Raw genomic sequence first — 24,482 nt, forward strand, 5'->3', positions numbered from 1 at the left:
ATGTGGGAGCCTGAACAATTAGAATATATATATATATATATATATATATATATATATATATATATATATTTGTGCAATCTTTTTCAGAGCATTGAAGACATTTTATTATCTTGCTTATTTAACTTAAAATTTATACCAAGTATATAATGCTTGGTTACTTTTAAGAACTTGTTTGTATGTTCAATTTATTATTGCTAAACTAGGTATATCACTGTTTTTGCATTTTAAAAAATTTGCGTTAAATGCTGATGTTAACATGTATTTTTATGTGTGTTTATAGTAAATATTGCCTACGAAATTAAGCAAATTGAATATATACATTCTAAAAAGAAAATTGTATTTTAAAGATAAATGCAGGCTAACTATAAGGTACTTAAGTATAATGGCTATTGAAGAATCAGTGAAGGCAGATAGTTTTACCTTTCATAGCAGTTTTCATAATGAAATTTCTGCTTTCAAAAGTTTAAGTTTCACTTTGAGATAAAAAGTGTTTGGACACTACTATTGGACTTTGACTTACTATTCTTAAAAATGATGATACAGAGCTGGACATGGAAGTCAGTAAATTGGGTGCTTGCCTGGCACTGAGGAGACCTTAGGTTTGATCCCAGAATTTTCCCAAAAAATAAATTAATAAAAAGATTCATTATGTTTAAATTATTTTATATCACTTCTATTTACTTGAATATTTAAAATCTAAAGCTTTTTCATAAATAAAGAGATTCATAAAATAATTTGATAAGATTGATTCTTCAAATTCTCTACTCACCTGCTTTAAGACAATAACCCAACAGTAAATATATCTCAGTTTTGAGGAGTGAATATCCAAAGTAATTCTCATTTACTTGTTAGTATATTCCATTTGTGGAACATAATTACACATTTTTATTAGATCTGACATACCTGAAAAATATTTTAAGATCCATTCATATGACTAAATTTTTTAATGCATTGACTTTCTTACTTTCCTCTTGTTTGCAGCATTTTCAGTTAGCTTTGGTTGACTGTAATCCCTGCACTTTGTCCAATGCTGAAAGTAAGTATTAAATACCTTTTGATACATATGTTCAGATTAGTTTGTTACAAATGAGGACAATACTTAAAATCATATTAACAACTTCCGTTTAGTGTATTTCTTCTAGAATTATTGAGTTTAACCATTGGTTGCTATGGCTGCTTGTACATATAGAATTGTGACATTAAATATTTTCACCAGTCTGCCTGAATAGGTAGTGAAGTGGGCTGATGAAGAAGGTTGATTTTTTTTTTAGTAGCTTATTATATTGTAAATGACTTAGATTGATTATAAACAGTATTTTCCATTCATGTAGTGGATATGCAAAGATTTATGTGGTATTAAAATTACTGGAAATATTTTGACTTTATTATAGTTGATATTTTCTGGTTAATTAAAGAAGAATGCTGTTGTGATGTGTGTTTTGATCCAGAGGTTTTATCTTTTGTATAGATTTCTTCCCAGGAGCTGATGGATCGATAAGTTTATCAGTGTATGTTCTAGTGTATCCATATAGCAAACTTTAACTAATAGATTATTAAAGAGTATTTTTTTAATTTGATCTAGATTTTTTAAAAAGTATTTTTGGAAAATAGAACTTTTAAAATAGAAGAGAAAATAACACTACTACATGAAAATTTCAGGTTATTCAGTGAATCCTGTTTGTCAGGAAATAACTGTTTTGCTATAAAATGTTTGGGTTCTCTTTTCCTTTATCTTGTCCCATTTCTTCTTCCTCTTTCATCTTCCTTCCTTGTTAAGGGAGAAGTGGAAAGAGAACAATTGAAAAACATTGTTCTATAAGAGAACAAACAGTTGAGCCAAGGGATACAGATCCAGCACCCAAATCCTTTGTCATTCTGTCCTCCTACTTAGACAACAGTATAGAAATATAATAGTGACAAGTAGTTTCAGTGTTTTTAAATGCCTATGAAAAAAATTTGCAGAATTTTAAATTTTAAATTATTTTTATTGAGTATACATTTTTTCACTCCCCTACCTTCCTCCCCTCTTCTCCCCTCCCTGTAATCCCCACACTCCCAGTTTACTCTGAAGATCTTGTTTTTTTCTCCTTCCTATGTAGATTCTCTCTTAGGATCCTCTTTGTTGTCTAGGTTCTCTGGGATTGTGGACTGTAGGCTGGTTTTTCTTAGCTTTATGTCTAAAAACCACTTATGAGTGAGTACATATATTTGTCATCCTGGGTCTGGGTTACCTCATCCAATACGATGTTTTCTAGACCCATCCATTTGCGCACAAATTTCAAGATGTCATTATTTTTAAGTGCTATGTAGTACTCCATTGTGTAAATGTACCACATTTTCTTTATCCATTCTTCAGTTGAGAGCTATCTAGGCTGTTTCCGGGTTCTGGCTGTGACAAACAATGCTGCTGTGAACATGTCCCAGGAGTGTTATTGCTAGATATTGAGGTAGATTGTTTTCTCATTTTTTGAGAAATCTCCATACTACTGATTTTTCCAAGCAGCTGTACAAGTTTGCACTCTCACCAGCAATGGAGGAGTGTTCTCCTTACCATCCTCTCTAGCATAATCTGTTATCAGTGTTTTTGATCTCAGCCAAGGTAGAATATCAGTTGTTTTGATTTGCATTTCTCTGATGACTAAGGATGTTGAGCAATTCCTTAAATGCTTTTCAGCCATTTGTGATTCCTCTGTTGAGAATCTATACCCAGAATTTGTAATATAGCCTGAATTAACAGCCTGTGAAAGCTGCAGTTGTAGCAGTTGAGGATGAGCTCTGCCCATCCTCACCCCTTCCCTTCACAAAGAAGTTATAAATAAGTAAAGTGAGTTTTCAAAACCGTTTCTGTAGGAGAAATGTTTCTAGTAGTATTTAAGAAGTATAAGTTGCAGTTTATAATTTGAAAAGCAGGATCATGTGAGACTTTTCACTATAAGATTGCCTTGGGATAAAACAGTTTATTTATTAACCAATGAAAGCAACACATAAACAGAAGGACCTCCTACACCATTTCCTCTTTTCTGTTTAAACAAAAACGATGGCTCTAACATAGAAAAATTACATATAACAAAACAGTTATCAAGCAAGAATTGCGGTTACTATATATATATATATATATATATACTTTATCTTTTATCATAACTAAGGAAGACTATAATAATAACAACTATCTATTCTTCAACTCCATCAAAGACTCCAGAAGGATATAATATTACTTAAGTAAACAGGAAGTGTATTGTAAGCAACTTCCAAAAGTTTAGAATTGACAGAGACATCTCGCTCCCTGGACAGTCATCCAAAGTTCTTCTGTAACATTGGGGCATCCATCTTCAGCCTACAGATCCATAGTATCCAGCAGCGTTTTCCATGAAGCAGAAAGTTTCAAAGACAGTTCAGTTATTTTCTTCTGTATCCTGCAGAATTTCTCACAGACAGAATTTCTCACAGACTCATTCATGAAGTGGGGATCCTGAAGGATAATCTCACCTTTAGACAAGTTCAGCAGTCCTCTCTCTGCAGATTCTTCATGTCCAGTTTATGCAACAGTCCAGGCAAGAGCAGTTTCTTGCCCAAATGGCTAAGAAGCCTCTTCTATGCCCATCTTCCTCTCGAAGTAGCTTGGTGCTGCCAGGAGTAGACGTGTCTCACTGTCGTGAAAAGTCCTAAGTTATTAAAACATTTTAAATGCCATATTCTGATGGTCTCTGAAAGATTTGAAGAATACCTGTTTAGTAAAATATATCTCTACATATATAAAATCTAACTGACTACAAGCTTCACTATTAAAGGTGACTCTATTAACCTATATTTATTTATACATTACATTTTTAAATGAGCTACATAATCACAATACCTTAATCAAGAGCATAAATAGGCATATAACAAAATTGACCTTAAATTAGTATCAATAAACCAAGATTCATACTAATGCAAATTATTCATATCTATATCCTATTCCCCTTTAAATGTAAGCAAACATCTATAGACAATATTTGGGAATATGGGCGTAGATTTGTCCATACTGCTTCCTGTTGTATGGTGGTGCTGTTAATCAGGTCTTTCATGGTGTATCCTGTGTGCTAGGTTCATCTCAATCACCAGTTGGGTGAAATAGTTTTTCAAGGATTTTTACGGCAACGTTTCAAGAGGCCGTGGTCCATGAAGCCATATTGGTGTAGAAACAATCCACAAGTTCTCATCTTCTCTAGAAACAAAAGAAAAACCTCTTTTCCAAAGCACCATATCCTTAGACCCAAATTCTGAAGTCAAGATACCTTTATAGTATACATGCTGGTTTAGCTTAGCAGCCCATACAATGAAATATCTCTCTGTACTTAGCTCCTTCGTAGTCAAAAAATTCAAAGAAGACACAATAATATACAGAATCCAGAATATCTTTGAATTTTCCATTTTTATGTGTCTTATTTTTCTTTACTTCTTTTAATCTATGACTGTCTCTTTAAAGATTTTATACTTTTTCTTCTCTTTATCAAGCCTGCTTACATATATCCAACATTGTAACCCTTTTAGAGGTCTTTTATGTCTGAATCTGTCCTATTGCGAATCTGTAATTATTTGCTGTTCAGGAGTGCTTTTTAAAATGCTAAGCACTTCTTAAAAACTTAAGCTGCGCCATTGCTCGGGTAACAGTCAGTGCCTGCTTGCCTCGCCTAGTCCAGCGTGGCAGAGCCGCTCCTGCCTCTGAGCCTCGCACAGTGCCCCACTTCCAGGCACACAGAGAGTCAACATTACTATCAAGCAAGCCGTAGCACTTTACTCACAAACCGCATCCCTCTCTGTCTCCCACAAGAGACAGAGGTTGCACTAGCAGCATAGCCCAGACAGCCGGCATTTTAAAACCGCCACTTTTTTCCTTCTGTGACTGCCGAGTCAGGAAAATCTCTCTGAGGCATGCTGCCAGCAAAGAGCAAAAAGCTCTCTATTTTTTTTCCTAGAATTCCTTTTTTCAAGCCCTCTCAGGTTTTATATGGATTTAGTTGACCACCTTGGAGCCCCAGTTGTTGGAGGGAGAGGCTGCCTGCTCATCCCGGCCTCCCGGTTAGCTTACACCCGAAATAACCACACAGAAACTGTATTAATTAAAACACTGCCTGGTCCATTAGCTCTAGCTTCTTATTGGCTAACTCTTACATCTCAGTTTAACCCATCTCTACTAATCTGTGTATTGCCTCGTGTCAGTGACTTACCGGGTAAAATTCCTATCGACTGTCTCCAGCAGAGGATCCATGGTTTCTCTCTGACTCTGCTTTCTTTCTCCCAGCATTCAGTTCTGTTTTCCCTGCCTACCTTTAAGTTCTGCGCTATCAAAAGGCCAAGGTAGTTTCTTTATTCATTAACCAATGAAAACAACACATAAACAGAGGGACCTCTTACGCCATATCTTTCTAGTATTAATTTTGTTAATTCTCAAAATCTAAGTTTCTGAATAAACTTAGTTTCCTGACCTTTTATGGCAATATTAGTTTAAAAAAAAAACACCTGTTGCTATTTGTTGAAGCCTTTTCTTGGTTTTGAAGTCATGCTGTTTGAAAGAGGACTTTAAAGAATTTAAATGTATATTGTTTTAGTGTTTTTCATACTCTAAAGGACACTTAATTCAAGGGCTAATGAGATCCTTTTTCATAAAGCTAGGACAACTTAGAGGAAGTTTAGAGTGGTAGTAGTTCACCAACTAGTTGTTGATGTTTTGTTTCCAATTTCTAATACCACCTTTTATTAGACAACACTAAAAAAATGGTAGTGGCCAGAAGTTTCAGTATTTTAGAACACTAGTGTAAAAGTGCATAGATTTTTTTCCCATCTCTTCTTCGTATAATAGTCTTCCTCTCACGTAATGAAATATATGAGTGGAATTCACTATAAGATCTATAATATAGTAGGTAGTGATTAATAGACAAAAGCCCTTGAATACCTTCTGTTTAACATTAAAGAACTTAAATTTATTACTTTGGATTTTCATTTTCTAAAGATATTTTCCTTTGCACTTACCTGATATTTATCTTATTACTTATCTGATGTTTATAATAGTACTTTTTATCCACAGTGTTATTTTAAAATTCATTATATGGGGTTTTTTTTGTTTGTTTCTTTACCTTGCTTTTGTGACATTGTTCACCTGGTCAGAGCTAGAAAGCACAAGCATCAAGAATCACCCACAGAAATGAATCAAAAGGCAGCCTTTCAGACCTTGTTTATAGTGTCAGGGTCATACTTTCAGAAATCTGGATTAATAAGAAGCTTCCCAGAAACACTTGATAATAGCTTTGAACCTTGTTTTTACAAATTTATATAAACTATGTACATGTAAATTTGAGAGGGTATCTGAGTACTTGAAATCTAGGTACACACACAGAGATAAAAAAGTACCCGTTTTTTCATTTTTGGTTTTGTTTTTGTACACAGGTGATATAATATCAGGAAGAGGGGAAAATAGAAGCCAAAATATTCTTTTATTTTCAGTGTTTGTTAATTCCAAGACTGTTTACTAGTTGCCCTCCAAGTGGTTTGACTTCTTTGTTTCTTTGTTAATGATGAAATCTATATCATTTGCTAAGCTGTTAACACTAATAACTAACAAATTTCATTTTATAATGACCAATAAGGGCTACATATGGTTTATTTTGTTTTTTTCTGCAGTGTAATTGTATAGTTTTTATTAAGAGCCGGTAAAAATATGTTCCTATTACTTAAATTTATGTACTTGTGCTACCTGCCATGCGTATTTTCTGTTTTGTTATTCTTGAATGATTTGCCCCCAAACTTTGCTGTATTGTTACTGTTTTTTGTTTTCTATCATTTCCAGTTCAGTTTCACATTGCCCACTTATATGAAACTCAGGTAAGTGCTTTAATTTACCCAAGTTCAAAAAGAAATATACAGTATCACTTACATCATGCATTAGTGAAATTAAGTTCAGATAATTTAATGAAATTCTGAGCATTATATTGTGGTTTTATACTCAAGTTTACTTATAGTTTTGCTTATAGTTTTGCTTTATCAGTTGCTATACAAGAAATCTTGGAGAAGATTTTACTTATGACTTGCCTATAAACTTGATTTGGTAGTTCAAATGGCTATATTTAATATTTCTTTCTTGCTGAAGAATGCTTCATTCTGTAATAGATGCTTATTATATGTTTTTAAATGATTTTATCAGTCATTGTGTGCGTGTGTGTGTGTGTGTGTGTGTGTGTGTGTGTAATCAGTTCTCTCTTTCCCCTTACTTGGATTGTGTGGATGAAATTCATTTCACCAGGTTTGTGAAGTGCTTTTACCTACACTGAGCCATATCACCATTTTTTAGTTGTTAATTCTGGTTTATAAAGTTTCTCAAATTATTGTGCTATGTAGCTGAGTTTGGAAACCACAGACAAATGATTTAAGACTATCTGATTACATCCCACAGAAATATAAATATGAGGATGTAGCAGGAACCATGTATCTTCTGGGGACATGCTTTATTGTATACTTGAGTTACTATGTGAAATTAAGAAATTCTGTGGCTCAAACAGTATTTTGTTTCATCTCCACCTGTTAAAAGATTTATATTTAAGGCCAGGCAGTTGGTGGCTCATGTCTTTAATCCCAGCATTCAAGAGACAGAACAGGCGGATCTCAGTGAGTTTGAGGCCAGTCTAGTCTACAGAATGAGTTTCAGGACAGCCATAGCTTCACAGGGAAACCTTTTCTCAAAAAAACCACCCCCCCATGTGCTTTTTCTTTTTTTAAATTGTGTTTACCTAGTTTTTATTTCGTTGTTTTCTTTAATCTTTTATATGTTGGGTTTTTTTTTCTTTGCCGTGTGTGTGTGTGTGTGTGTGTGTGTGTGTGTGTGTGTGTGTGTTTGTCTACCTGCCTGAGGGTCTACATGGTTTGTGTACACATGTGTGCCCTTGGATTTACAGGTAATTGTGATCCACCTAATGTGGATGCTGTGAAAGGATCCCCAGACCTCTTCAAAAGCAATAAACACTCAACCATCTCTCCAACTTTTTTTAATTTTAATTTTTATTGTTTTGAGAAATTATATCCCTCTGGCTGGGATTTAAGTTGTTTTGTTTTGTGAAGTCTTTATTCTTACTTGTGGTTTGTGGTCTTTTGCCCATGTTCAGTGAATTCACTTTAATGCAGTTATTGTTTTGTATGTGATATGAGGCAGAAGCCAACTTTGTGTTTTTTTTGTTAGGATGAACATATATCTTCAAGTGTGTCATTGTTTTGTATTTCTAGTTTTTGCATGTGTAGTAACATTGAGATAGTTCACAATGTATTTTTTTAAGGTATAAATCTGTTTATATTAGTTGAAATAGTTCATTGTGTCTGATCTTAGCTTTAAACAGTCAATTGACTTAGCAAGGTCGTTGTGAGCAGTCTTCTAGTATTCTAACCATCTGCTCATTCTTCTCCAAAATGTACTGTCACTACACAGCATGATTGATGTATTTTGTTTTTCTGTCTTTATTCTTTAAGCTACATTGTGGCCCAACCATTTCCATTATGATGTGTTAGATGTTCAATAAATACTTTTTGGCTGAAGGAATTAGATTGAGTAGGCTGGCCCTTATTCTTCAGTAATTGCCTACTTAACTTTTATAGACTAGACAGGATTAATGTCTTAGAAATTAGTTGAGTTGATAAATAGAAGTTCAGTTACTAAATGCTGATAGCTGGGCGGTGGTGGCTCACACCTTTAATCCCAGCACTCAGGAGATTGAGGCCAGCCTGGTCTACAGAGCTAGTTCCAGGACAGGCTCCAAAGCTACAGAGAAACCTTGTCTCGAAAAAAAAAAAAAAGTGCTGATCTCAGTGTGCAGTTGTCTAAAATGCTCCCTCATTGTTGAAATAATATATTTACATAATATAGTTCCTTAGTTTTTTCCAGTGCTGTTTGATAATTAGAATGATTCTGTAGATAGAAAGATTACACATTACCTTTTATATTAATTTGTAGATGTCAGATCATAGGGTAAGTGATTTGCTTGAGGTTCACATAACCAGTTTTGTATTTTTCCCTATACCTTTTGTTCTACCAAGTATAATTTAAAGGCAGTGCTTGTAAGCTTTTCATTTTTCAGCCTTTTCCTTTTGCTTTGAAGGAGTAGCTTTAAACTTTGACTGTTGTGATAGTAGCTTTTGATCATGGTGAAACTTTGAGGAGAGTACTGTGAATAAATAGTTGCATTTACAGATTTGCCTATGGAACTTGAAAATACTGTAAGCATTGTTATACTGTAATTATGGGACTTGTGATATATTTCAAATTATAGATGTTATAAATATTTGTAAGATTTCATATTCTGGAAAGTATACGTTTATACCTGAGATTTTAATTACATTTGTACCTGTGATTTCATTATATCATTTTTTTGAGTATGTTCTTTATTATTGTGTTGCTTAGAAACTTGTTCCTAAGCAGACAGATTTTACACTTGGAGAGTACTCTGGCTTCGTGAATGTTATTAAGTAAAATTGAGATGATTTTCATTATTAAATAAGTTGAAGTGATTTTGACTATTGGGAGTTGGCAAATATTTAAGAGGTCATACTTTAATGATTTTTTTCTATAGTGGATGTTTATTATTAGCATTGGATACAATTTGAACTTGTCTAGTGTTAAAAACAAACATTTAGTAATAGAATCAGCCATTTTCACTTCCAGCTAGTTTTTTAAAATGTGCCAACACATAATAAATATTATATAATTCTTAATATATGCCATAGTTCTTTAAAGGTTATATTGGTTTCATTTTTCTCTATATTTCTTTTTCTGCTTTTTAGAGAAAGTATCATTCTGCAAAAGAAGCTTATGAGCAACTTTTGCAAACAGACAACCTTTCAGCACAAGTAAAAGCAACTGTCTTACAACAATTAGGTATGTAATTTATGTTTTATGTTTTTTTCTGTTTTCAGGGTTGATAAAAATCTGAACCTTCTGCCAAGCATTTCCCATCTTACAGTCTAGCTGTGTAGTATAATTCTTGGATATAGATTGTTCTTTTGTGGTAGGGGGGAGGGTTGGGTTTTGTTTTTAAGACAGAGTTTCTCTGTGTAGCCCTGGCTGTTCTTGTAGACCAGGCTGGCCTGGAACTCACAGATCGTCGCCACCACCACAACCTGGCTAAATGGTCCTCTTAAATTGTGAAAATTCTCCCTATTATTTAGCTATTTATTGTGTGAAAAGGTATGAGCACTTCCTTTGTGCCACCTTATATTTATGCTTAATGCTCTGTGAAATTGAGTGATTTGCCTGTTTATTCAGTGGTTGATGAGCTTCCTTTCACAGCTTCATGAATATTAATCACTAAAATATTTTATCTAAAAAGTACACAAACTCTAGCACACTGTGGTTTTTATAAGGACACAGTCCTATTTTAATGTTAAACATGAGACTATGTAACCATTTAGATCTTTGTGTTGTCTTGAAGAAGAGAGCAAAGAAGCCGTCCAGTACTTAATTTTCTTACCTAATTATTGAGTTATTTCATTTCTGTGTTTGGTGTTGGAGTTATCCTCTCAGTTTTGTTTGGTTTAGGTTTGGGAAAATCATTTGCTTTATTTTTACTTTTTTAAATTTTTTATTTTTTTGAAACAAGGTTTCTCTGTATATCTTTGGCTGTCATGGAATCATTTGTTAATTTTTAACTAATGTGCGTGTGTGCGTGCAAATATTTATAGTATTTTTTGTGTAATTTTGAATTTAGTTGAACAGATTTATTGTGATTGACTGACTATGTGTAATGAACACATTGCCTGCTGTATTAGTTACTTTTGTATTACTGTGATAAAACACCATGACCAAGGCAACTTGGAGAAAGAAGGGCTTATTTTGTTTGATCTTATGGCTCCAGAAGCATAAGAATCTATCATGTCATGGTAGGGAAATATGGAAGCAGGCAGGAATTTTGGCAGGGACAACTGAAAGCACACATCTCCAACCATAAACAGGAATAAGAACCAGAAGGGATTGGGGGTTGGGGGGGGCACGAGCATGCAATTGCTCCCTCATATTAACTGATAATGATGCCAGGGAGCTTTTGGAGATTCAAAACCCCACCCCAGTGACATACTTCTGTGAAACCATAGCTCCTAAATCCTACCCAACTGTCATAAACTTTGGACCAAATATTCAAATGGCCAAGACTCTAGGAATCATCTCATTCAAACCTCCACACCTTCATATAAAACCTTTGTTTTTACAGTTCAGTTTTAGCTATTAGAATTTTAATTGAATAAATTATAGTGTTTGAGTAATGTGAATTTTTATTTTTAAATTTAAACATGTAGTACAGTGAAAAAAGTTTTGAATTTTTAGGTCAGAAAAAACAAGTGTGATGACTTTAAAATTATTTACCTATCAGTTAATGTGATCTGTCTGTCTGTCTATCTATCTATCTATCTATCGCTATATATTTTTTAAACTTAAGAAATAGATTTGAATATTGTGATTTTATTGTTCTGAATCATAAATCACCTGACTTCTGACAGTGTTTTGTTAAATTTCAGAATATACAAATAAACTCATAATTTTGTGTAATTATGTCCACTTTATAGCAACTTGTTTCCTGCTTCAGGACCAACTCCTTTTCGAGGCTGTTTTTCTAGATTCTGCTTTTTAAGTGTTTTAATTTAGTATAGGGGAAGGGACTTGCACTTACAGGCACACAGGTGCCATGGTAGACATGTGGCTGTCAGAGGACACCTACACCTTTAAGGAGTCCGTTTTCTTTTTCTACCAAGGGTTGAATTTAAGTGCTCAAACTTGCTTAACAAATGCTTTTGCCTGGTGGGTGATGTCACTCCCCCATCTCCATCTTGTTTTGCTAGTAATAGAAGGAGAGAGTTGGGAAAGAGTGTTTTGCTTGTTTAACTTTGTTTAATGTGCTGTAGACTGTACCAAGCACAGAGCCAATTTTATACATTGAAGTGATTTACAATTGAAATGTGACCTACTGCCAGATTTAACCAAATTTATCTTACACATTTCAAAGATTTAAAATACAGTATTCCATGGTATATTTTTTGCTGGATTAACTACTTACCAAATTTTTTTTTGTTTTCGATTATATATATATTATGCGTATGGTTGTTTTGCTTACATTTATGTCTGTGTAACAAGGGCATGTTTGGTGCCTTCCAAGGCCAGAAGACATCATCAGTCTGAGCTGATCATGCTGGCCTGCTATCCCAACATTTGAGAGGCAGAGGCAGACAGATCTCTGAGTTCAAGGCTGGGCTAGTCCAGGCCACCCAAGGGTCAACACTCCCCTCCAAAAAAAAAAAAAAAGAAAAAAAAAAAGAAAACAAACAAAGCAGCAATCATTAGATCCCCTGAAACTGGAGTTACAAAACCTGGGTTACCAGGTTCTCTTAAACAACCAGTGAGTTCTCCTAACTGCTGAGTCATCTCCTGTCCCTTGATCATATTCTATTGAACCCAGTTCTCTTAAACAACCAGTGAGTGCTCCTAACTGCTGAGTCATCTCCAGTCCCTTGATCAGATTCATAGAAAAGTTTGTTAGGTATTTTGTCCTACTCCTAACATTTGAATAGAGGTTTGATAGGTTTTATATAGTTCTATTTTTTAAAGTTAAGCATTTTATAATTCTTTATAGTTTTTATTTTACATGCAATGTGAATTTGTTTACCCAGGGAAGTAGTATTGTGCATGTATATTAATCTGAACTGTTACAGTTTTACATGTATTCTTCGGAAGTAAATATTGGACCAAAAGATTATCTTGGGGATTCTTTATACTTAATTTTTATATAGAATAGTATGTATGATATTTCTATGTTCTTTGTATCAGTATGGAAAAATTACTAGTAGTCAATGCAGTCTTGTTATTTACAATTTTGATTGATAATGTATACCTTTACAGTGGACATGTTTAATGGTAGATTATTGAAGTTATCTGAATTTGTAATCTACTGGTTGTTAAGTAATAATTTTTAAACTCTTTAATTTCTTTTAAAAGCTGTTTATCTCTTTGGCATTCCTTCCTATGAGAAAGAATTTCTTATTGCAAGAATTATTAGTTCTAAAATATTAGAATGTGTTTTCTGAAGTAGATCAGTAATACTTTGATGGAAAAGCTTATTTTTGCTAATTTTCTGCTTCATATTTTTAAAAACATAACTACTATATAGTATATGTTAATGTTTTAAAGGTTGGATGCATCACACTGTGGATCTCCGGGGAGATAAGGCCACCAAGGAAAGTTATGCTATTCAGTATCTCCAGAAGTCCCTGGAAGCAGATCCAAATTCTGGCCAGTCTTGGTATTTCCTTGGAAGGTGAGATTTAACCAGATAGTTATATTCTGCTGTTGATAGTTAAAGTGAAGAGATTTTAAACTTCGACATTCATTTATACCTTGAACAGTATATTTTTTCTTAATAGATTATAATAAAGGTTCCTGAAAGGTAAATGATAAAAGAAAGCTTCTAAATATATTAGTTTCATCATAACATAATCCTGTTTCCTTAAGAGGGCATTTCTTATTTTAATTTTTTTTTTGTTTTTGTTTTTGTTTTTCGAGGCAGGGTTTCTCTTTGGTTTTGGAGCCTGTCCTGGAACTAGTTCTTGTAGACCAGGCTGCTCTCGAACTTACAGAGATCCACCTGCCTCTGCCTTCCAAGTGCTGGGATTAAAGGCATGTGCCACCACCGCCCAGCTTTTATTTTAATTTTTTATTTAACCTGAATTGTTGCTAGTTTTTAAAAAAGGTCCTATCAGATACTACTTTTTTTCCGTGAACTACTTTGTACATTTCCTCATGAGTTCTAGCATTTGATTTGCAGTAGAACTCAGGTCCCACTTTCACTTGAAATCTTAACATTCTTTGAGAAAGTAAGTACATTCTTCTTAGATTTGCTGGAAAGAGACATCAACTGTCAGAAATTTGTTCAGTGCTATTTGAGATGCCCTCTTTCTATATGCATCTGATAGATCCTAATTCATTTTACCTTTCATAATATAGTGTAAAGATCACTGTACTAGGTACCAAAAGACTCAGATTTAAGCACGGGCTCAGTTAATTTTTGTAAAATTGTAGTTGGTACATATACAACCCCTTTGAGGCTTCAGTTCCTCTCCCCCTCTTCCTCTTGATTTTTACTTTGATATTTGATCATATTCATCCCTCCCCCAATTCCTCTCAGATCAGATCCTCCCCCCTTTCCCAGTCATCCACTGACTCTGGTCCTTTTATATTCTTCACAAACACTCTACCTGCAATGGTCCCTAAATCTTGGGGAGGATAAGGTGTAATATAAATGCCCCATTTAGAAGTAGGCATGTTCAGTCTCTTATTCTCTTTACTGTTACCACTTGTAGGTTTCTGTTAATCGCTATCTACTGTAAATAGAAGCTTCTCTAATAAAGGTTAAGAGATGCAGTAATCTATGGGTGTAACAATAATTCATTAAGAGTCAGTTTAATACTATGTCCATTTAGTAGGTTCTTTCCTACGACCTAGGCCTGTCTGGTCACAGGTTCTTAACCTCAATAATGGTACTGAGTATGAGTTTATGCATGTAGAGTGGGTCTTATTAAGTTTAATCAGAAAGTGTTTGGTTATTCCCAATATGTTTGTGCCATCATTGCACCTCATGGGTATGTCTGGCTATGTCAGTCATTTTTTCCAGTTTTCAGGGTTCACAGCTGGGTGAGGTTGATAATTACTTTTCTCCAGGGATAGCATGCACAGCATCTTTCCAGCTTCCGGGTCAGTGCCAGATTGGCATCTCCCATGTTTTATGATTCAAATATGTGATGTCTTTCATAAAGGGATTGCATTAAATTAGTGGTTCTCTGGGGACAAGAGAAACTGTAGCAAAGTACTTACTAGGACCCCTTGGGTGGAGATTAGGATTCTGCTAAAAAGTACAAGATACTGGACAGCCAACCCTTATAACAAATAATTACTTGGCTGCAAAATAGATGATCTCTTACATACCTTCCTGTGTCAAAGCTTCAGTTTTGTGATTGCACTTAAATTCTAGTTTTGTAAAATTGGTTTGTAATGAACCATACCTAAAATTACTGTTTTAAAAGGCAGTAATTTTCAACTTCAGTGAACAGTAGTCCATATTTTTTTTCTTTCTTCAGTCAGCTGGTTGTATATTCTGTACCATTGAGATGTATTATTTTGCAAATGTGCAGTAAACTTTCCTGACTTCTTAAACAAGGGATAGTTATCATAGTCTAACTTGTTTTATGATTCAAGATGATCATTTCAGAAAGTAATTATTTTTCATCTGTTATAATATTCTGGGTCTACATTAAACTTTTTGATGCTTTCTTACAGTCACTACCGTCTAATGTTGTGCTTTTAATATGAGATGTTTATGAATAAATAATATTTTAAAGGTTGTCTTTCTGTCCTTGTCCCTATGCTTTTGTTCCATTTTTTACTTTATTACTGACCTCATGTCATAATTTTTTTTCAATAGAACAGTTTGTCGGTACTATGTGAAATGTGCTTCTCTGTCTAGTCAGTAATTTTTTTTATACTGTCCAGTCTGTATGATAGTAATTCTTAGGCCTGTTTTTACTAGATGTCCTCTGTTCTTACAGATTTTCTTCATATAGATAAATTTCAAAGGTAGATTTCTATAGAGCTATTTTAAATTTCAATGTTTTCACATAGGTTTTCCATCCTAATTGCCTCATCTTTTTATTCATCATATTCTCCAATCAACTTCATTTCCTTTTGTGACAAAAATCATATTCTACCCTTTCCTTCTTTCTTTTTCTTCTCTTTTGAAAGAGAGGGTTCCTGGGCCTAGGCAAGCTCTCTACTACTGCTAATGAGCTACATCTCTAGTTTCTCCCTTTCACTGTTTAATCGGATTTTGCAACTAAGTTGTGGCCGCACTTCAGTGCATATATAATAATCAATTATGAAGTCTGTTCTACTCTTTTATTTTTCCTCCCTTCTTTTGCTCTTTCTGCTTCCATTCCTTTCATCTCGCTTTGACATGTTCCAAACCAGTGAATGTAATTATCCTCTTGCCTTTACATAATTTTCCTTTCAGTCTGTACTATACTTGCTGGCAGAGTAATATTCTTGTAAAGTGTTTTATCACAGCCACTCCCATTGTTAGGAAAATAGATTTTGGGGTTTTTGGGGGGTTGTCTGAAAGAGAGAGAGAGAGAGAGAGAGAGAGAGAGAATGTGTGTGTGTATGTGTGTGCGCGCGCTTAATTTTAGACAAATACGTCAGGATTTGTCCATGTAGTTCAAATCTATTTGAAATATCTCCTTTCATCCCTTTGTATCTGATTCAGTGGTTCATACACTTTTCAAGGAGTAATTAGGAGGATAGAAATAGTCTTTAAACAAGTAAAGATTTTCAGATTTACTTTTTCTTTTGATTACTCTTAACTAGTGTTCTCCCAACATAAGCAAATAATAAGACAAATACTAGTTTACTGGAAAGCTATCTTTTTCTCTGATTTACTTGCTGGCAGTTAGGAATTTCTGCTCTAAATAATATTTATCTATAAATATTCACATTCTTTAGTCTCACTTGATCACTCTTTTTAACTTTCCAAATTTTGAATAAATTGTAGTCTCTTCTTAAAATGTCTGTGTTAGCCATCATAATGTGTGGCATTATGATATTTATAGTGCCTTCAATCCTCATTTAAATTGCAAACTTGTTAGGGGTAGTGAAGCAGAACTTTAATTCCAACATTCAGAAGGCAGAGGCAGGTGAACCTCTTTGAGTTCTAGTCTAGCCAGGGTTACAAACCAAGACCCAGGGTGGGGACAGAATAGAAGGAAAGAACAGATGAAAAGTAATTAAATTGTATGTTCCTTGAATGCAAGATCTAGGGTTTTTGTTTATTTTTTCTTACAGCACCAAACATAATTTCTATTTTTATAGTTTCAGTAATGCTTTGCATCCTTTAGGTACATCCTCAGTAAGAAATTGACAAAGATTGAAACCTCAATCTTATATTGCTGTCTTTGCTAGTCATGAAATACTATATACTATATTTATACTGTTTATGATACTTAGAGATTAACCATTACATTTGCATTTTTATAAATTAAAGAACATTTGCCTTTTGTTATTTAAAAAATTCATTAGCTCTTACTAAAAACATGTGGTTTTGGTTTTTAGAACTCTGTATTCTGGCTGAAAAACTAGAGTTCAAGATAAAAAAGCAGAGTGTGGAGGGACTGTGCTTAACCTTCAGTTTTATAATACTGAAGTGATAAGGCCTACTCATTTTAATAGATTGTATCAATGCAGTATACTTTAGCATGCTTAAGGAAACTATAATACAGTTTTGAATTTCTAGTTATTATTGTATATTGCAATATCCTTGTACATATATACCCATGTACCTAGATATATTAGCATAATACATTTAAAAAATTGTTGCTTTGGTATATAACCCTTTTTAAACAAATGTAATTTGTTTTGGTATTGATGGAATTTTCTTACATTTCACCCTTCCCTCTTCTTCTCAGGTGCTATTCAAGTATTGGGAAAGTTCAGGATGCCTTTATATCTTACAGGCAGTCTATTGATAAATCAGAAGCAAGTGCAGATACATGGTGTTCAATAGGGTAAGACTGCATCACATAATGCACTTTGTAATAAAAATCAGGCTATGAAACCAGTTATTCTTAATTGACTTATTTTTTCTTAATTTCTCTTTTTAGTGTGCTCTATCAACAACAAAATCAGCCTATGGATGCTTTACAGGCCTATATTTGTGCTGTACAGTTGGACCATGGCCATGCTGCAGTCTGGATGGATCTAGGCACTCTCTATGAATCCTGTAACCAGCCTCAGGATGCTATTAAATGCTATTTAAATGCAACTAGAAGCAAAAATTTTAGTAATACCTCTGCACTTGCAGCACGGATTAAATATTTACAGGTAAAAATTTTAAATATCAATTTTTTAAAGCCACATATTTCCCCAGAACACTCAGGCAGGAATAGGGTGGCTGGAAATTTTGTCTAGTTGTCTTCGGATGTCTAAAATCTGTTTCCATATTTTGTAAACATACCATAGCTTTGCAATACTGTTTTACTTTACATTTTAAGTGAGATAAGCAATATTTTATTAAAAATGTTCTTTTGCATTTTGATGCATATTAATTTACATAAGTTTTTTTTTTCAGTGTACTGTCTACATTTTTAAGTTGCCATAGCATTTTAAAGAAAAGAACACAAACACTGTCTTTCACTCTTGCTTCAAATTTCATGAGAAGACAGCTAATGAGAACCCTGGAAACAGCATAGCTATATTTTGACTTTCACAAAGGTTTATATTCTGGTAACCCTCTTTATACTTAGTATCTTTCTAAAGCCCCAAGTTTAGAATCTATTTTCTTTTAAAAACAATTAGCACTTAGGAAGATTTAGTGGACTTACTCTTACTCAAGTAGGCTTGTGTTAAATTTGCTTTTTACATAATTTTTCCTAGGCTCAGTTGTGTAACCTTCCACAAGGTAGTCTACAGAATAAAACTAAATTACTTCCTAGTATTGAGGAGGCATGGAGCCTACCAATCCCCGCAGAGCTTACCTCCAGGCAGGGTGCCATGAACACAGCACAGCAGGTGAGAAGTTGGGTTATGTTCTGCAGGTGCCCAGCTTTAAGGGTTCTTTTCAATCTGTAGTAATCATGCTTATTTTAAGTAAGCATAGAAGGCTTTTATTAATGAATAATAGCCTTTTCATTTAAGTGCTAAGGGAATCTAAATCAAAATAAAATTCCCTCTGGTATGGGACAAAATTTGGGGGTACCAACTTAGAACCTTTGTGCATTTTCATGATTTTGCAAGATTTCTCAAAATAATGCTGCAGCAGTTCATTTAATTTTTAAAAGATTTTCAAAGGAAGGTACACATTCCTCCATTGATGATGATTCATTGATTTTTTGACCTTAAGTAATTGCAATCAGAGATGTCCACATAACTTTGAAAAGTATGCAGCTTGTGAGTTTCATAATTTGAAGGAATGAAGTAAGAATATATAGCACCCATTTTTGTCTTCCTTCTGTGATTCTTAGGCATGTAAACCTCATCATCCAAATACTGAACCTGTATTAGGCCTCAGTCAAACACCAATTTCACAGCAGTCTTTGCCACTACACATGATTCCTCCTAGCCAAGTAGATGACCTGTCCAGTCCTGCCAAGAGGAAAAGAACATCTAGTCCAACAAAGGTATATGTCCTAGAGAAATAAAAAATCCCAGTCAAAAAAAGGAGCTCCAACTGCCCTCTAATTGCGCAGTTTGAACATTTTCTGTCCTTTACTTTAAATCTGTGGACATCAGAATAGTAAAAGGTTTGAGTTTCCCCATCCCAAAGTCTTAGAATCATATTAAATCAAGTAGGGATAAATTTGCATTCATCAAATCATTTTATCCATTTCCCTGCCGTTAAGGTATCAGCACACTTTTCATCATCACTTTTGCCAACATTGAACTATGTTTAATAATGAACCTAGTGGATAATGTGGTATATAGGCTAGTCATTTGGGCCATAGTTTAGGGGTGGGCTTTTTGGGGGGTGGTTTATTACAGAATCAGCATTTTAAAAGATGTTATGACTATCAAGTTTAATGTGCATGTAAGTTATTTTTAATGAATGTAATGATTTTCTTATATGTAAATATTCTAATTTGTAATCTTTTGGCCTTCATTAATTAATGTTAACCTATTGTCTTAACTAAATAGTCTTTAATGTTTCTTTTTATCAATTTTCCTCAGAATTCTTCTGATAATTGGAGTGGTGGCCATGCTGCGCCCCATCCTCCTGTACAGCAACAAGCTCATTCATGGTGTTTGACACCACAGAAATTACAGGTGTGTAAAACATGTTTTTAAGAAAAGTTATGTGGCAGAAATAGTGAACTTTTAGAAATTCTTAAAGTTGAATGAAGTGATTACACGTTTACCAGAATAATGAAGATAATTCAATCTTGTTTCCCATTTGTTTCTAGTTTGCTTCTCTTTTGGGAACAGGCAATGCATTCATATACATAAAGCATGGATATAGATTATGTAGGATAAAGTCTTCTTTTATCTTCTACTCTAACCCACTGACAACTTCTTTACCTCAGTCCCCCCCCCTGCCCCCCAAGTTTTCTGGCATTACTTGTTTCTTAGCCTGTTTTTGCAGAGGTGTGTTGTATATTTATTTACAAGTTATTTAACTTAAACCTCTGGTCCAAAAATACTAAGTGAAAATTTTCAGGAATAAACCCATGTTAACTTTTAAATTATAGCATTCTAGAAGCACAATGAAATCTCTGTGTGAGCAGTAAGAGAAAAATATCCAAAATAATCCTAAGCTTAGGTAGCTAAGTTTGGTGGTAAATATTGCATTCTTACCTGAAGTTGTGAATGAAGAAACATTTATACTAGTTGTATTGTCACACCTAATACTGCACAAGCTATCCCCACAGTGTGCAGTGGTGTTGTGACTGAAAAAGCATTAAACTGTAAGTTTAGCTTTTCTATGATATTTTTTTTTAGGAATTCACTAGGGGTCTTAAAAATGAACAGCTCCTATTTCTTTATCTAGATACGACACTATTGCTTAGTTGATCACTAGTTTTAGACATTCAGAATGTCTTCAAACTTTTCCTGTTCTATTCAATGGTTTTTGGAGCATTTTATCTTATAAACTTGAGGTGTTTTCTTCATGAACACTGAAAATTACTGTGTTAGTAAAATTTCATGTCCATCTCTTACAAAGATCACATTATAATAAACCATATTCAGATGAATGCTCAGTTTTTACTTTGGTTTCTTGAACTTTTTAAAAAAAAAACTTTTAAGATTAGAATTAGATTATTGTTGATCAGAAATCAGTGTCCAACCTGATAGTGGTTCTGAGTTTTTCTAATTAGTTCAGATAAAGGTTTCACAGATTTGTTAGCTTGTTTATTAGATATGTCTTTAATTATATTCTCCCTTTTTTTCCCCTAGCACTTGGAACAGCTCCGTGCAAATAGAAATAATTTAAACCCAGCACAGAAACTAATGCTGGAACAGCTGGAAAGTCAGTTTGTCTTAATGCAGCAACACCAAGTGTGTATAGCATTTTCCCTCTAAAATTTGATAGAATTTTATGTACTTTTACTATAGCATCATTTCAGAACTCACCCATACTCATGTCTACTTATATTTGGTAGAATTTTGTGGTCCATGCTTCTTAAAATTCTAGGTAATGGAGTTTTTAAGAAAAGAACATCTACTGATTTAATTTTAAGCTTTTTTTATTATTTAATTCCATGGTATTTTATTTATGTTCTTAGTACTTAGTAAAATATATTAAACCTAGTTTAGGTTTTATATGTCTTCCTTTGTTTTTTTATTAATTTTTTAAAATTTATTTTATAATTTGTGTTCTTTAAAGAATCTGTCATACTATAGATTCTCTGTCTTTATTATTATTGTTGTTGTGGTTTACTCAGGGTTGAACCAAAGGCCTTGTACATGTTAAAGGAGCTACCACTACTGCTAAGCTACAATACCCTCCTGTGTCCTGCGCCCCCTTCCCCCAACACATATAAGGTCTGAGTTGCTAAGTTGACCTTGAAGTTTAGATCCATTTGCCTCGACCTTCTAAATAGTTGGGGTTTTAGGCCTGCTCCACTAGACCCACCTTAGAATAAAAATCTGATGTTCCTTGGAAGAAGTATGAATTTCAGAGTTTGCCATAGATTTCAGCTGCCCTTTTTTTTTGTCATAACTAACAAGATGTTTCCTTAACATGAAACATTTCTGCTTTTCCTAGGAAGCTTACATATAGTTTTTTGTTTTTGAAGTCTATGGTTTTTAACCTAGAGAAATGAAGTGTTGAGATCAGATCAGAGCCTATGATTATTCATCTTTACATTCTGAGTCTCTCCCCTCTGGACTATACACACTGTATTTTTTTGCTTTTCATTTGTTCCCTGCAGATGAGACAAACAGGAGTTGCACAGGTACAGCCTACTGGAATTCCTAATGGGCCAACAGTTGATTCATCACTGCCTACAAACTCAGTCTCTGGCCAACCGTCACAGCTTGCTCTGACCAGAATGCCTAGTGTCTCTCAGTCTGTAGTCCGTCCTACCTGTCCTGGGCAGTCTTTGGCCAATGGACCCTTTTCTGCAGGCCATGTTCCCTGTAGCACACCAAGAACGCTGGGAAGTACAGACACTATTTTGATAGGCAATAATCACATAACAGGAAGTGGAAGTAATGGAAACGTGCCTTACTTGCAGCGAAACGCACCCACTCTACCTCATAACCGCACAAACCTGACCGGCAGCACAGAGGAGCCGTGGAAAAACCAACTATCTAACTCCACTCAGGTAATAGAAAGACTAATTGCTTTCATTGACTTCTCATATAATAATTTGTCTTTATTTGGTTTGTGCATGGTAAGTGTTTGAGGAACTATTTTTATATGAATTATTTAGTTATACACTGTTGTTGCTGTGTTTCAATTCAGTTTATATGTATATATTTTCTTTCCTTGATAACATTTCCAAAGATGGAAATAATTGGAAAATTTATTAGTGAAGAAAATAAATTGTATAACCGCCCATACCACTTCTAATTTATAGTGGCCTCATTAAAAAAAATGCCTATTTTTGTAGTAGTAGATAGTGATCAACATCTGTGTATAGAAATAGAGTATGAGAAAGAAAAGTCTAATTTTAAGCTATCTTGATAAGCAAGAATAATTGAGACTGGGTAAGATTACAGACGGTGGGAACTGATTGGGAAAAGAATTCAAGATTGAACCATAAGGTCCTTTTGTAATTTGCTAGACAGGAAATTAAAGAACTGTTAAGACTAGAATAAAGGATTGAGCTGTGAGGTATTGGGCATTGAGGAGAATATGAGCCATATCTTATATTTCAAGAAGGTATTGATCAAAGTATATATCATAAAGGACGTTAGATTTGTGTCTTTGTCAGTGAAGATGCATTGCGACCATGGCAATTTTTATAAAAGAAACCATTTAATTGGGACTTGCTTACAATTTCAGAGTCCATTGTCCTCATGGTAGGGAGCATGGCAGCACACAGATAGACATGGTAGCTGAGAAGAGTTCTACATCTAGATCTGAAGGCAGCAAGAAGAGAGAGAGCTGCTGAGCCTGGCTTCTGTTCTTGAAACCTCAGAGCTCACCCTCAGTGGCACACTTTCTCCAACAAGGCCACACCTACCCAAACAAGGCCTCACCTCCTAATCCTTTTAATCTTAAATTTTGTCATACCTTGGTGACTAATTTTGAATTTATGAGCCTATGGAGGCCATATTTATTCAAACCACCACAATCCAGTAAGTTAATGTCATTTGAGGTGACATTCCTGGAGTTGGGAAATTAATAAATGCAACCGAAATCCATGCCATAACCTGTGTTGCACATTTCCTTCTTCTTTCTAATAGCCTGATGCTAAGGGTAATGTTTGTTGCAGTTTTAAAGAGTAGAATAAAAATAAGCGAATACTGTGTTATACCAGATGAGTTACAAGGTCTGTTTGACTCTATACAGAGATGATTTGGGAACTTTTGAATAGGAGCAATTTCAGTGGATTGTTGCAGATGAAACCTAATTGTGTGAAAAGGTTAAAGGAGGTGGCAGATATGGATAGTTCCCACAGGACATTTACAACCATGTTGGTTATGCACATGAGGGAGGGGGTAGCTAAAGGAGAAATAGAATTCAGATTTTGGTTTTGTTCATATTTTAAATTAAAATGCAAAATAGCAGTGAAAGCTAATGGGAAACATTCAGTAGAGAGATTGACAAAATAGAGGAAAGAATTGTTAGATGAGAGGGTATGTTTTGGGAATTTGGTATCTTTAAACATTAAAAGATTGTTAAGGACAACGTGAAACTTCTGTAAAAATGCCTAAAGTGTAATTGGCAGTTACGTAAATTGGAGCCTTTGTTATGCTTATGAAGTATAGTTCTCTTATTTTTCTTCCCCTCTACATCTCAGGCTTGCTCAATTGCTGAAATTTTCAAAACTACTCAATCTTATTTTAGAAATCTGGTAAACATTAAAATAAAACAAGAAATTCTAACTGATTGTGGTGACTCATGCCTCTCTAATCCTAACCTGAAATCCAGGAAGCTGATGTAGGAGGAACTCAAGTTCAGGATATCCTTGCCTATGACATAGCCATCTCTGTCCCGGGAAACAAATACTTGACCTGATCCCAATGATTTTGCAGGCCAAAAGACTTCTTCTGTATGTCACTGAATGGCAGGGTGTCCCAGTCCCTCATGCTCAGTGCCTGCAGGAGCCTTATAGTATAGTTGTAATGAAGTAAGAAAACTGTCTAAAAATGTTGAACTAATTCCAGGTAAAAAGTTTCCCTCCTGGAGTTGCTTATAATACCGCACGCAGCTGGAGAGCTTGAGCCTCTGATGTTAGTATGATAGATTAGGCAGGCTTTAAAAAATTCATTATATAAA

The 24,482-nt window shown here is 34.3% G+C and overlaps 1 protein-coding gene across 7 annotated transcripts in view; it reads left to right on the top strand.

Annotated features, from left to right (window-relative positions):
- LOC121441113 (lysine-specific demethylase 6A-like) overlaps nucleotides 1–24,482 on the top strand; it is a 136,517-nt gene that overhangs the window by 78,694 nt on the left and 33,341 nt on the right. For 2 of the 7 annotated variants that reach the window (XM_041642248.1, XM_041642247.1), the window contains exons 7-16: nucleotides 982–1,036; nucleotides 6,824–6,858; nucleotides 9,799–9,892; nucleotides 13,187–13,313; nucleotides 17,506–17,604; nucleotides 17,701–17,920; nucleotides 18,473–18,607; nucleotides 19,763–19,858; nucleotides 20,987–21,088; nucleotides 21,964–22,359. In XM_041642248.1, the coding sequence (XP_041498182.1) occupies nucleotides 982–1,036; nucleotides 6,824–6,858; nucleotides 9,799–9,892; nucleotides 13,187–13,313; nucleotides 17,506–17,604; nucleotides 17,701–17,920; nucleotides 18,473–18,607; nucleotides 19,763–19,858; nucleotides 20,987–21,088; nucleotides 21,964–22,359 (1,359 nt within the window). Of the gene's footprint in view, nucleotides 1–981; nucleotides 1,037–6,823; nucleotides 6,859–9,798; nucleotides 9,893–13,186; nucleotides 13,314–17,505; nucleotides 17,605–17,700; nucleotides 17,921–18,472; nucleotides 18,608–19,059; nucleotides 19,216–19,762; nucleotides 19,859–20,986; nucleotides 21,089–21,963; nucleotides 22,360–24,482 lie in introns of all 7 variants that reach the window. The other 5 variants (XM_041642245.1, XM_041642246.1, XM_041642249.1 and 2 more) reach the window with 5 other exon arrangements.

This window comes from Microtus oregoni, unplaced genomic scaffold, assembly GCF_018167655.1.
Source record: "Microtus oregoni isolate MIOR12 unplaced genomic scaffold, Mior012 000073F_ref0000255, whole genome shotgun sequence".
Taxonomy (NCBI): domain Eukaryota; kingdom Metazoa; phylum Chordata; class Mammalia; order Rodentia; family Cricetidae; genus Microtus; species Microtus oregoni.